The sequence below is a fragment of the Hydractinia symbiolongicarpus genome, chromosome 2, assembly GCF_029227915.1.
Source record: "Hydractinia symbiolongicarpus strain clone_291-10 chromosome 2, HSymV2.1, whole genome shotgun sequence".
Lineage (NCBI taxonomy): Eukaryota > Metazoa > Cnidaria > Hydrozoa > Anthoathecata > Hydractiniidae > Hydractinia > Hydractinia symbiolongicarpus.
The window spans coordinates 28,625,985-28,639,277 of NC_079876.1; the positions used below are offsets into that span (position 1 = coordinate 28,625,985).

At 33.7% G+C, this 13,293-nt stretch overlaps 2 protein-coding genes across 3 annotated transcripts in view; both read right to left on the reverse strand.

The window, feature by feature from the left end:
- LOC130630524 (uncharacterized) overlaps positions 1-13,293 on the reverse strand; it is a 45,038-nt gene that overhangs the window by 22,055 nt on the left and 9,690 nt on the right. The window lies entirely within an intron of this gene.
- Positions 1-13,293, reverse strand: part of LOC130630520 (solute carrier family 22 member 7-like) — a 28,642-nt gene that overhangs the window by 2,055 nt on the left and 13,294 nt on the right. For both annotated transcript variants that reach the window (XM_057444045.1, XM_057444044.1), the window contains exons 5-8: positions 3,068-3,202; positions 2,509-2,704; positions 1,572-1,808; positions 1,231-1,365 (exon numbers count right to left, since the gene is read on the reverse strand). In XM_057444045.1, the coding sequence (XP_057300028.1) occupies positions 1,231-1,365; positions 1,572-1,808; positions 2,509-2,704; positions 3,068-3,202 (703 nt within the window). The remainder of the gene's footprint in view (positions 1-1,230; positions 1,366-1,571; positions 1,809-2,508; positions 2,705-3,067; positions 3,203-13,293) is intronic.

Here is a 13,293-nt window from a genome sequence, read left to right on the forward strand (position 1 = left end):
AATTTTGAGCTAAAGATGCTATTAGACACACTAGTTTTGCAAAGTTTTAACACAAATCCAAAACTTAAAAACCTTATTGATTTCAAAAAAATAGTTTAGCGGTTTTTGCGTCGCTTTTGGTGAGTAGCTATTACGCCAAACCAGAATTCTTTTTGTCTTCTCTTTTTACAGCAAATACAACAAATTTTCTCAGGTTGGAGGTGCTTTTTTGATAAGACAATTCGCTTCTTTTGAATCCTCAAGTTAAAAATTCGTTCCATACTTGACAATTCGTTCCATGCGTGACGAATTTACTAATTAAAATTGGTTTGTAAAAGTGAGGAGTTTGTTCGTCGTGCGAACAATAATAAATATGTTTAAAAGGTACGAAAAATGGCGCAATAAACTTCATCTACCCATGTGTATGGTTTTACTAAATTCTAGAATAAAAAAAAAGCTTAAAAATTTTAAGGTCCCAGAGCTATTTGTCTCCTTTTTTTCGGGACGGCATCCAAAACAGAAAAAGACCAGGTATTGAAGTTACCTGACAGATACGAGTCGCTTTGGCGAGTTAGAAACATGAAAGTCTCTCGTTTTTTTAGTTTTTTATCGCATGTTTTTTTTTTGCATAATCGGTAGCCCGTTTATAAGTTCCCTCAACTTTTATATATGGCATTTCGTGATTCCGTATCAGCATTTACTTTTTGTAAACAAACTGTCAGAATGCTACCTTCATTATTAAAGAAATCAACAATAATGATGCCTGAAGTTAAAAGAAGAAAGAACTTTTACAACGGCCTGTAATTATTATTGAAATTGTTTACTCAGGATAGCCTCTTCAGCTCTATTGGTACTGCTATCAACGAGGCTCCTGCGTAGGGGGTCCTGGTGCATTGAATGCTCTCATTGTGCTACGAAAGTCGTGCTATTGCAGCAATCACTCAACTAAACAACAGCCTAAGATATCAATTCTATTCCCAAGCTAAACGCTAAGCTGTAGGGATCGATTCATACTTTTATAGTCTCTGTCATGACTCGGCCGGGGTTTGGACTCAAGACCTCTCACACTGAGAGCAAACGCTCTGCCACTAGACTACCAGTCAGGAGTTAATGTGGTAGACCAAATGTTAGTTGAAACATCTTAAACAGTTACACGTGTTGGTGCAAGACCTGATAAACTGATAGCTAATCTTTTACAAAGACTAACAACAACAACATCAGGGCGTGTATTAAGTACATAAACATATTTACCATTTGGTTAGAAGATATACGAAAACTAAACAAATAGATTCGCCTAAACCCATTAATGTCATGTTTAATGTCATATCACCAGAAAGGTCACTCACGCCAAGTGTGAGGGCGTAATATGTAAACGCGCAGTTAAACCTAAAAATAGAAAGATGGTGTAAGCTAAATACCGTATTTGCTCGAATGAGCGCCCTGCTCGTTAGATAGCCGTATATCTGACAAAAAATTATCAATAAACAACCTCTTACTTTTTTTTCATAAAAAAGTATATTCTCGCGCGTATTAATTTCTAGAAATGCGTAAATTAGTAGGAATATGAGCTAGTCTTCTTTGCTATCTCTTACCACATGTATGAAAAGATAATAATCTTGTATCTAGTTGTCACACGCTTCAAAAGAACAAAATAACTGTATTTTGCTGCAGAAGATTTATCAGGCTTAAAACTTTCTTCTAGCAGTTTCTTTGTAGACATAATATCCGGTTCGGGTCGGCGGTTTGCTTTGGCAATTTTTCGCAACGATTTTATACCTTCTTCTTTTTTGCCATGTATAAACAACCAACGAAGACTTTCAGGAGAATACCTGTAATAAAAAATAAAATAGTTAAAGTGAATGAACGTTTTTTTAAAGCAACTGCGGTTTTTATTTCAGCCTCAGTTGATATAGGACAAAACTTTGATTTTAGCCTCATAGTTACTATGAAGTTGCCAATCAAAAATCCTGATTTCAACAGAATTTCAGCTTACAATTGATATTTTTTATGTTTCTTGGTATATTATCCAAGTTGAAGCCTTGGTAGATTACTTTTTTAAGTTTTCAGCATTGACAGTTTCGTAGTAGTAATTTAAGTTTAGTCCCATTCTTCAGTCTTAATTAACTCAGTAACTTATTAAGAAACTGTGTAATAACTAGTCGTTAGCCCGTGGAAAAATCCGCGGGTTCGCCCGTCCTTTTTATACCGCATTGTGTGCGTCTCGCTACTTGCGCAGCTAAGCTACCATTTTGCGTGACAGACAGACAGGCGTATACGGTTATTATAATATAGATTACTATGCTAGTATCAATTTGCGATTTTTTTTATTTTTATGGAGCATTAAGGTGTGTTTTAAAATCCCTTGCATTATCGTAAAACCCGTCGCAGAATTGCTTACATTAGCATAACATGTGAAATTTAGACTGTTTTTCAATATTTAACGGACTAAATTTAACATATAATGCCATTTTTTCATCCTCCTTGCAAGCTCTGTCAAGTGGTACAAGCGATGAAATATGAGGATCTTACCATAACATGACCGCAAAAGGGGCTCCTAACCCAGCAATGGTATAGCATAGATGTCTCCAATGTGGAATTATTTTAATCGCAATACCAAACAGAACCACGCCTATTCCCCAGGCGATTATTGGAACGATTCCCATAATTGTTCTCCATTCTGTGCTAATGAATTCCAAAGCATACACGCTAACGAGAACCAAGAATCCTGCAAAATACAAAGAATTTGTCATCGCTTCCACAAATATTATGGACATGAACATTCATTGCAAGATCTAAGCATTCCTAATAGTAGAAGCTCGTAGTACGTTCGTTCTGTATGGTGGACGCGCTAACAACGCCGATAACTCGAAATGCATGAAACAGAACAACGAATAGTTATATTTTAAAAACGTTTTGACTGTGAGATGTAGTGTGGTTGGTATCAGCTAATAAAAATAAAGAAATGCAAGAATAAAAAGTACTAGTCAATTGCATTTTCATTTGCAATAAAGTTAGAAGAAGAAAAACAAAAGAGTACATATTAAAAAATGATTGCAATTATCTTTGCTAGAAAGTATAATTCGCTTACCTCCAAGAGAAAAACCGAGAAATAAAATTACAACCGCCATCATATGCCAATTTACTGATAATCCAATTAACAAAATCAAAACAAGATCAACCACGTATACTAACAAAACAGATCTTTTTCGTCCAATCAAATCACCTAAAACAAAACAAAAAAGATGATAGCATGCAAACAATGGATTTTTGTTGTTATTTTTGTTTGTTTGTTTTTTCCTGCGTAACCCCAAGCGAATACTAATATGTTAGCCGAAAGTTTTATGAAATCTATTTTTAGGTAACTTTTGTTAGTGAAGAGATGAGACTAACGTACTTTGAATCCACCCTTATAGGCTTCAAAAAGGCTTAACAAAATTTGGGGCTACTTAACAGCGTTATAGAAGAATTACGTGTATTGGCTGTTGATAGGACATTATTTTAATTTTCGCAGCATTATAATGCTAATACTGTTTTTAGGGGCTGTTCATATGGAAAATATTTCCTCGGTTAGCGGGGAAATATTTCGGCATGATATAATTTTTGCTTTCTGTTCATATGGTTTGGGCGAGAAAACTTTTTCTCGGGTGAGAAAGTACCATGTGATAAGTTTCTATTGTTAATTGCGATATGAATCTATTGTTTATTTTTGAAAATTATGCCGACATAAATTTATCTCGTCTACTGAGGAAACTGTTCTTCTTCTGTCCATATTCTGTTACCAAGATCTCGATCGTGCGCACCCGAGATCTCGGTAGGCGGGTAAATGTGTTTTCTCATATAAACGCAACTAAATTTTGGTAAGAGTTTGGTAACAACCCGAGTTTACGACTTGATATCATGCTAAAAAAATTATCCGGTTCCCGAAGAAATATTTCCCATATGAACAGACCCTTATTAATGAAAAAGGAGCCTAAAAAATATTGAAATTGTTGCAGTATCGAATAAGGCATTTTAACATACTAACAACATTTCTTATATCATAAACTTCTTTGTGTTGTCAGTTGAACACATCTTTTTGCGTTTTTTTCCTAAAATTTTCTTCACTTAGTAGGTCTTTTAACAAAAAAAAATTTATAATCAATTTTTTATCAGCCTTGTGTTTACAATTTCTGGCGCTAAATATGTCCTAAAAGACGTTTTCTTAATTATTTTGAGCCTAGAAACTATTACTATTAGAAATGCCAGAGTAATGAAAAATGGCGTCTGTGCTTCTCAACCTCGCAAGTCACAAAACTTACAAATCATATTTCTTTTACTCAGTTTTAAAAAATGTAATTCATTTTTGTCGCATATGTTTTGTGCGATTTTGTATATTTGTAACTTCTGTATAGTAGATTCAGGGGCGGATCTAGGAATTTTTTTTGGTTAGGCAAAATTTCATAGATTTTTTGGCAAAGTAATGTCAAGGGTTGTGGTGTTGTACGAGGTAAATCGGCCGTTTTGTGTTTTTGCTGTAAAAGGAACTAAAATTTTCCCAAAAGTAAGGTTTTTAGTTATTAAGAATCCTTCTAGATTAGAAACGAAAGTTTCTTTATAGCCAAACAAAAACAGTAACCCCCGTAGTTTTACCACTTTATCCTTGTTAAAACATGCGGATGGAAAATGCGTCCGGTTAGCAAATTCGATTTGAAACAGGGTTAGCGTTTCCATAATTTCTTTGAATCACATACTGGTATTAAGTATCTTAGCATCTTTTTTCGTTTTACGCACATAATACGAGAACAAGTAATAAGTTGGGGATTTGCTTCATTTCAAAACATGCAATAAGTCTAATAACTAACAATACAACAAAAAATTACATTACAAGACAATTTTAGGAATAGATAGTCAACAGTAGTGCAACGTAGAAATATTGTTTGGAAAATTATAGTCTGTGTTAAGAACCTGCAAATTCACAAAGAAAACCAGCATATAAAAGAATGAAAGATTTCCAGTTAGACTTACAGTGTAAGATCGCAACATATAATAAACGTGTACAAAAAGTATATAGTAATCACCTCTTCATGAAGTTAATACAGTTTAGCATTAGGGTTACTGGTGTAGTTTTGCACCAATTTCTATTAAGCATTAATTTTAATGCTATGAAATTCCCACAAGAGAAAGGCAGTTTATTAAGCCAGAAAAGAGTTAGAAATTAGAAAAATAACATCAAAACATTTAACATGTCTCATATTATTTACCCTTACATGTCCCTGTCAACTATGTTTAAAAAATATTTTAATACTGTAAAATCTTTAAGAAAGTTTTAGTAACTATAAGCCAATTATGAAGATTCTCATATAAAAAGCAACATATATACAAATCCTACTCATACCTATAAGTTGACATGACATTTTGTTAGTTTACAGTCTGTAACAGAACGTTTTTTAACATGCAATTCTTGTTTCGATCTGTATATGTTTTACGTGAAAATCATTTCTATGATTTACTTGAATATTCACAAGTTATTTTGATTGATTTTTTTCACCAACTTTGTGGATTATACCAGATATATATCCATTGTTTACAGTTTTCCAATATTATAAGGATTCAGAACAAATCTTCTGTGTTATTTACTTGAATATTCATCATAGGTACCAGGGTGACATCAAAATACAAGTTATTTTGATTGATTTTTTTCACCTTCTTAGTTCCTCTTATGAAACACAACTTTGTGGATTATACCAGATATATATCTATTGTTTACAGTTTTCCAATATTATAAGGATTCAGAACAAATCTTCTGTGTTATTTACTTGAATATTCATCATAGGTACCAGGGTGACATCAAAATACAAGTTATTTTGATTGATTTTTTTCACCTTCTTAGTTCCTCTTATGAAACACAACTTTGTGGATTATACCAGATATATATCCATTGTTTACAGTTTTCCAATATTATAAGGATTAACAAATCTGTGTTCTTTTAATTGATGGTGATTTTCGTTGTTAGAAGAATATTCATCTTAGGTACCAGGGTGACATCAAAATATCTTATCCTAAAACAAAATTATATACGTTGTATTGCTCAGCAAGATGAGAATAAGAAATATTATAAAACAAACTTGGACTATTCTTAGATTAGGTATTGCTTCATTCTTTTGTTTTTAGCAATTTTATTACAATTAAAAGTAACATGGGAAAGTCAAAGAGATCTTCTCGTGTTCTTAAAAGTTTTAAAATGAGCAGTGGGATGTTGCATATAAAATGCACTGTTTAAAAGTTCCCACAAAGTCAAAGTTCTTAGGGACAATCACAATAAAAAAGTATATGCTAAGCGTATAAATTTGGCGGTGGGACGAGGTAGAATCCTTTGCCGTTTAATTATATCTCATACTGTATACATCGATTTCTTAGAGAACAGAAAGTATTAATAACTTTTAGTGTCTACCTGCTTAGCAGGGACACATGGCCGAGTGCTTATGGTTTCAAGGACTGACAACATTCAAAGATTACCTTTTCTGATTTGATGTTTAGGGGAGGGAAAGGGGATCTGCAGATCTATTAACATTTAGCTTGGACTTTTGCGTTCATGAAAGAGCTGTCCCTTAGTTATCTTACAAGAATGTATTCTCTCCCTAACAGAAACAAAGATACACAGTTGCATAAACGGCTACACAAAGCCTACACGAAGCCAGTGACCCTTAAGACGTTAAAGAAAAAAAACTAACAAAATTCCAACTAATACACATACAGGTAGCTAGTAATACTCTATACCGAATTTAACATACACATCAAAACATCTCTCGACCGCCAAGACAGTGTTGACATAAACTGCCTCAGTTAGCTATCTCGTTTAGCATTGGGCTTTTATGTTTATAAACAATGCATTTGATCAAGGCCAAGTTAAAACCTTTTGTTTTGATAAGAAAAAGATTTAAATTACACGTTTTGTAAGAACATCTGGTGGTTTACCACTTTTAAGAATAGTTCTTGACACAAAAGTGCCTAAAATTCAGGAGCAGCTAAAACTAAAATATTTCAAGTATTACTGAATTTATTGTCTCTTGCAGAGGAAGATAAAGGTTTGGTTTGAGACAACAACACGGCACACGTGGCCAAAATACTTCTCTCCAGCATTTCCAATCCTTTCAATATCTGAAAAGGTTTCCAAATTCAAAACTTCTTTATTTAACTTAGGTGGCATACAATTGCTTTAATATTCTAGACATTTGAAGTGCTCCCTGCAATTGGACCTGATCCAGGTAAACCATGTTGAAAAAGAAACATCCACTCCATGTAACCGTACCCGTGGTCGTTTTAGGCGTTTAAACTTTAAAACCCACGGACGTTTTAGGCGTTTTTTCTTCACATTCCAGAATTTCATTCATTGGAACTTGAAAACCCGCGGACGTTTTAGGCGTTTTTTCTTCCATCTGTGATTTTCATTCATTCGGAACTTTAAAACCCGCGGACGTTTTAGGCGAATAGACATTTTGCCTAAGATCGCCCCGGGTTTGCTTATTTGAGTAAAATAAAACACGCACGCCGCGCATCGTCATAGTCGAAATCGGCGGATGCCAAAAATAAATTGATAAAAATAATTTAGTTTTTTTTATAGATTATTCTATCTATAGAGAATTTTTTTTCTAGTTCACAAAACTAGGCTTAGGCAATTGCCTAGGCTGCCTAACCCTAGATCCGCCCCTGTAGATGTTTTATATAATGCTTGTTCATAAGAGCCAAATAGTTTAACCGACTTGTTATAAGCAACTAGGTATAAGCACCCAGTACTGAGCATTAACAATCATAGAGTATTTCAGTGCATAGCATTGTTAGCAAATGACTATAATTAAAAACCTACAAAAAAGTCATTGTTTCTATTTTTTTGCCATTAACATTTTCTATTTTTTTGCCATTAACGCCTTAACATTTCCACATTGTATAGTAGAGTATCCGATATGGCAGGGTGTTCATAGTTTTTCACACGTTAAACCTCAATTGATTGTAATTTTTTCTTATATTTTTATTTTATTTCACGTTATATGGTAAGCTAAATCCTCTATGTTGGCTATTTTAGTCAGTTCCCAATGTGTTACTTTAGACTTCGCCAAAAGGTGTCACTGTGTTTAGGTGTTGGAGTTGCAAGACAACTGTACGGCTAAAGAACTGTCGAACAACTATATTAGAAATTTTGAGAAATTAAAATGAAGAAGAAATACTTTCACAAGAAATTCGTATATGAAAAAAAATATAACTTTTGTGTTTAACCGGCCTATCAGGCAATTAACTCGCCATAAGGCGGTTACTAAGATGGTTAATAACTAATGGTAGGGGTTATATTGAAAACTCTGCATTAAAAAGGCAGTTTAATACAGCGCGGTACCTCGTCGTTTTACTTTTTTAATCATTACTTCTATTTTGCTAAATACTTGTTTTTTCAGAATAACAACAAAACATGCTCATGTCAGCATGCGGCAACACAAAACACTTCGGCTGGTTTGGATTCGACCTAAACATGCTAAGTCGCTACATGGTGGAGAGAGTCATGTTGTGGCTCCTATATATAGTCGAAACGCGCCGCCACATTTTGCCGGCGTAAATAGGCAGTGTTTGCGAACAACATTGATAGCATTAGCTAGGAGACGCAACATAATTTTTCTTACCACTTAGAAATCGGAATAGCTAAGGTAGGGAATATTACGCTAGGTAGCAAACGAATTTCTGTTGTCAGAATACTGAATGCGCTTCTTGATTGGTTACTTCTTTTTGTTCTTCCCTTAAGCTATCATTGTCGGAAAACCCTATCTTTTTTATTGTTTTAAGCGCAAATGGTCTCCAAACAAACATAATTAATTCCGCTACCATTTTGGCCTTGTGCTCATTGACTTAATTCGGAGTTTGCTCTAAGAATTTTTTTTGTTGTTGTTTATTGGTTGATTTGAGTTCGGGATTTGCCCTGACACCTTTGCTTGCGTCTAGCTTTCGTGTGAGCAGGGGCGGATCTAGGGTTAGGCAGCCTAGGCAATTGCCTAAGCCTAGTTTTGTGAACTAGAAAAAAAATTCTCTATAGATAGAATAATCTATAAAAAAAACTAAATTATTTTTATCAATTTATTTTTGGCATCCGCCGATTTCGACTATGACGATGCGCGGCGTGCGTGTTTTATTTTACTCAAATAAGCAAACCCGGGGCGATCTTAGGCAAAATGTCTATTCGCCTAAAACGTCCGCGGGTTTTAAAGTTCCGAATGAATGAAAATCACAGATGGAAGAAAAAACGCCTAAAACGTCCGCGGGTTTTCAAGTTCCAATGAATGAAATTCTGGAATGTGAAGAAAAAACGCCTAAAACGTCCGTGGGTTTTAAAGTTTAAACGCCTAAAACGACCACGGGTACGGTTACATGGAGTGGATGTTTCTTTTTCAACATGGTTTACCTGGATCAGGTCCAATTGCAGGGAGCACTTCAAATGTCTAGAATATTAAAGCAATTGTATGCCACCTAAGTTAAATAAAGAAGTTTTGAATTTGGAAACCTTTTCAGATATTGAAAGGATTGGAAATGCTGGAGAGAAGTATTTTGGCCACGTGTGCCGTGTTGTTGTCTCAAACCAAACCTTTATCTTCCTCTGCAAGAGACAATAAATTCAGTAATACTTGAAATATTTTAGTTTTAGCTGCTCCTGAATTTTAGGCACTTTTGTGTCAAGAACTATTCTTAAAAGTGGTAAACCACCAGATGTTCTTACAAAACGTGTAATTTAAATCTTTTTCTTATCAAAACAAAAGGTTTTAACTTGGCCTTGATCAAATGCATTGTTTATAAACATAAAAGCCCAATGCTAAACGAGATAGCTAACTGAGGCAGTTTATGTCAACACTGTCTTGGCGGTCGAGAGATGTTTTGATGTGTATGTTAAATTCGGTATAGAGTATTACTAGCTACCTGTATGTGTATTAGTTGGAATTTTGTTAGTTTTTTTTCTTTAACGTCTTAAGGGTCACTGGCTTCGTGTAGGCTTTGTGTAGCCGTTTATGCAACTGTGTATCTTTGTTTCTGTTAGGGAGAGAATACATTCTTGTAAGATAACTAAGGGACAGCTCTTTCATGAACGCAAAAGTCCAAGCTAAATGTTAATAGATCTGCAGATCCCCTTTCCCTCCCCTAAACATCAAATCAGAAAAGGTAATCTTTGAATGTTGTCAGTCCTTGAAACCATAAGCACTCGGCCATGTGTCCCTGCTAAGCAGGTAGACACTAAAAGTTATTAATACTTTCTGTTCTCTAAGAAATCGATGTATACAGTATGAGATATAATTAAACGGCAAAGGATTCTACCTCGTCCCACCGCCAAATTTATACGCTTAGCATATACTTTTTTATTGTGATTGTCCCTAAGAACTTTGACTTTGTGGGAACTTTTAAACAGTGCATTTTATATGCAACATCCCACTGCTCATTTTAAAACTTTTAAGAACACGAGAAGATCTCTTTGACTTTCCCATGTTACTTTTAATTGTAATAAAATTGCTAAAAACAAAAGAATGAAGCAATACCTAATCTAAGAATAGTCCAAGTTTGTTTTATAATATTTCTTATTCTCATCTTGCTGAGCAATACAACGTATATAATTTTGTTTTAGGATAAGATATTTTGATGTCACCCTGGTACCTAAGATGAATATTCTTCTAACAACGAAAATCACCATCAATTAAAAGAACACAGATTTGTTAATCCTTATAATATTGGAAAACTGTAAACAATGGATATATATCTGGTATAATCCACAAAGTTGTGTTTCATAAGAGGAACTAAGAAGGTGAAAAAAATCAATCAAAATAACTTGTATTTTGATGTCACCCTGGTACCTATGATGAATATTCAAGTAAATAACACAGAAGATTTGTTCTGAATCCTTATAATATTGGAAAACTGTAAACAATAGATATATATCTGGTATAATCCACAAAGTTGTGTTTCATAAGAGGAACTAAGAAGGTGAAAAAAATCAATCAAAATAACTTGTATTTTGATGTCACCCTGGTACCTATGATGAATATTCAAGTAAATAACACAGAAGATTTGTTCTGAATCCTTATAATATTGGAAAACTGTAAACAATGGATATATATCTGGTATAATCCACAAAGTTGGTGAAAAAAATCAATCAAAATAACTTGTGAATATTCAAGTAAATCATAGAAATGATTTTCACGTAAAACATATACAGATCGAAACAAGAATTGCATGTTAAAAAACGTTCTGTTACAGACTGTAAACTAACAAAATGTCATGTCAACTTATAGGTATGAGTAGGATTTGTATATATGTTGCTTTTTATATGAGAATCTTCATAATTGGCTTATAGTTACTAAAACTTTCTTAAAGATTTTACAGTATTAAAATATTTTTTAAACATAGTTGACAGGGACATGTAAGGGTAAATAATATGAGACATGTTAAATGTTTTGATGTTATTTTTCTAATTTCTAACTCTTTTCTGGCTTAATAAACTGCCTTTCTCTTGTGGGAATTTCATAGCATTAAAATTAATGCTTAATAGAAATTGGTGCAAAACTACACCAGTAACCCTAATGCTAAACTGTATTAACTTCATGAAGAGGTGATTACTATATACTTTTTGTACACGTTTATTATATGTTGCGATCTTACACTGTAAGTCTAACTGGAAATCTTTCATTCTTTTATATGATGGTTTTCTTTGTGAATTTGCAGGTTCTTAACACAGACTATAATTTTCCAAACAATATTTCTACGTTGCACTACTGTTGACTATCTATTCCTAAAATTGTCTTGTAATGTAATTTTTTGTTGTATTGTTAGTTATTAGACTTATTGCATGTTTTGAAATGAAGCAAATCCCCAACTTATTACTTGTTCTCGTATTATGTGCGTAAAACGAAAAAAGATGCTAAGATACTTAATACCAGTATGTGATTCAAAGAAATTATGGAAACGCTAACCCTGTTTCAAATCGAATTTGCTAACCGGACGCATTTTCCATCCGCATGTTTTAACAAGGATAAAGTGGTAAAACTACGGGGGTTACTGTTATTTGTTTGGCTATAAAGAAACTTTCGTTTCTAATCTAGAAGGATTCTTAATAACTAAAAACCTTACTTTTGGGAAAATTTTAGTTCCTTTTACAGCAAAAACACAAAACGGCCGATTTACCTCGTACAACACCACAACCCTTGACATTACTTTGCCAAAAAATCTATGAAATTTTGCCTAACCAAAAAAAATTCCTAGATCCGCCCCTGGTGAGACAAACTAAATTTTGATTTTAAAGAAAGTTTAGTTAATCAGGCTACTTACAAATCAAGAACATGAATATTTTATTACAAACATGTTCGAAAAACATACTCAAAACATTACGTCGAAGATGTTAACAAACTTTCTAGTTTCTGTTTTCTCCGAGATAACAATTTATACAACTTCGTCCGCAGGGCTCTTTTTCTCTTTCTAACAACAGTCATCATCGAAATCTGATTGGGTGTCACATTTACTACTTTTGTCGGCCTGCCGTAATGTTACCCGCGAGTTGTATATCGAGGAAATAAGTAAAAATGGCGGAAACAGGACAATAAAAAAATGAAACGAACTAGAATTAAAGCTGTTTAAAACTTTGTTTTTGGACCAAAAAAGTAAATATATAAAAATCCGAAAGTATAGCAAAAGCGTAAAGTCAAAATTTCTATTTAATAGAGGCGTATTTATATTCATGTCTTTGTATTTTTTCTCTAAAAAATCAAGTTCCTCACAATATGTTTCCTCTACTGCAAAGAAGGATTTTTGATATTCTCGAACTTGCGTTAGTATCTCTGCTACCATGCCTCTTGCTGAGAGCACTTGAATCTGATCCCTTATAATAGAATTTAACGGGCTGATGACTAAAAAAATATTCTTTTTATCTCTTGTTGGAATAAAATAAGGCAGTAGCTGATAAATAAAGAATTTACCACATCCAGTTGGTAAAACTGCCAAAACATCACGACCCAGCAATAATAACTCCAAACACTGCATTTGCTTTGGTTTAAAATTAAAACACTCTAAAAAATTGATTCTTCCAATGAAAATTGAACTCTTTAAAACAAAATACATATGGAAGTTTTGTTTCTGCCAGCATAGCTAGATAGCGCATGAAAGGTCTACTCTAAGATGTTGTAACTCGCATTGATTTTCTGTGACCTTGATATCCTCTTGATAGATCTAGTAATATTGCGGTTCAACGAGACAAATCAAAGTAGCCACATAGAGTGGGCATTTTTTAGTCTGCGGTGCCAGGGCTATTTCTTGTCGCCGTCCGAG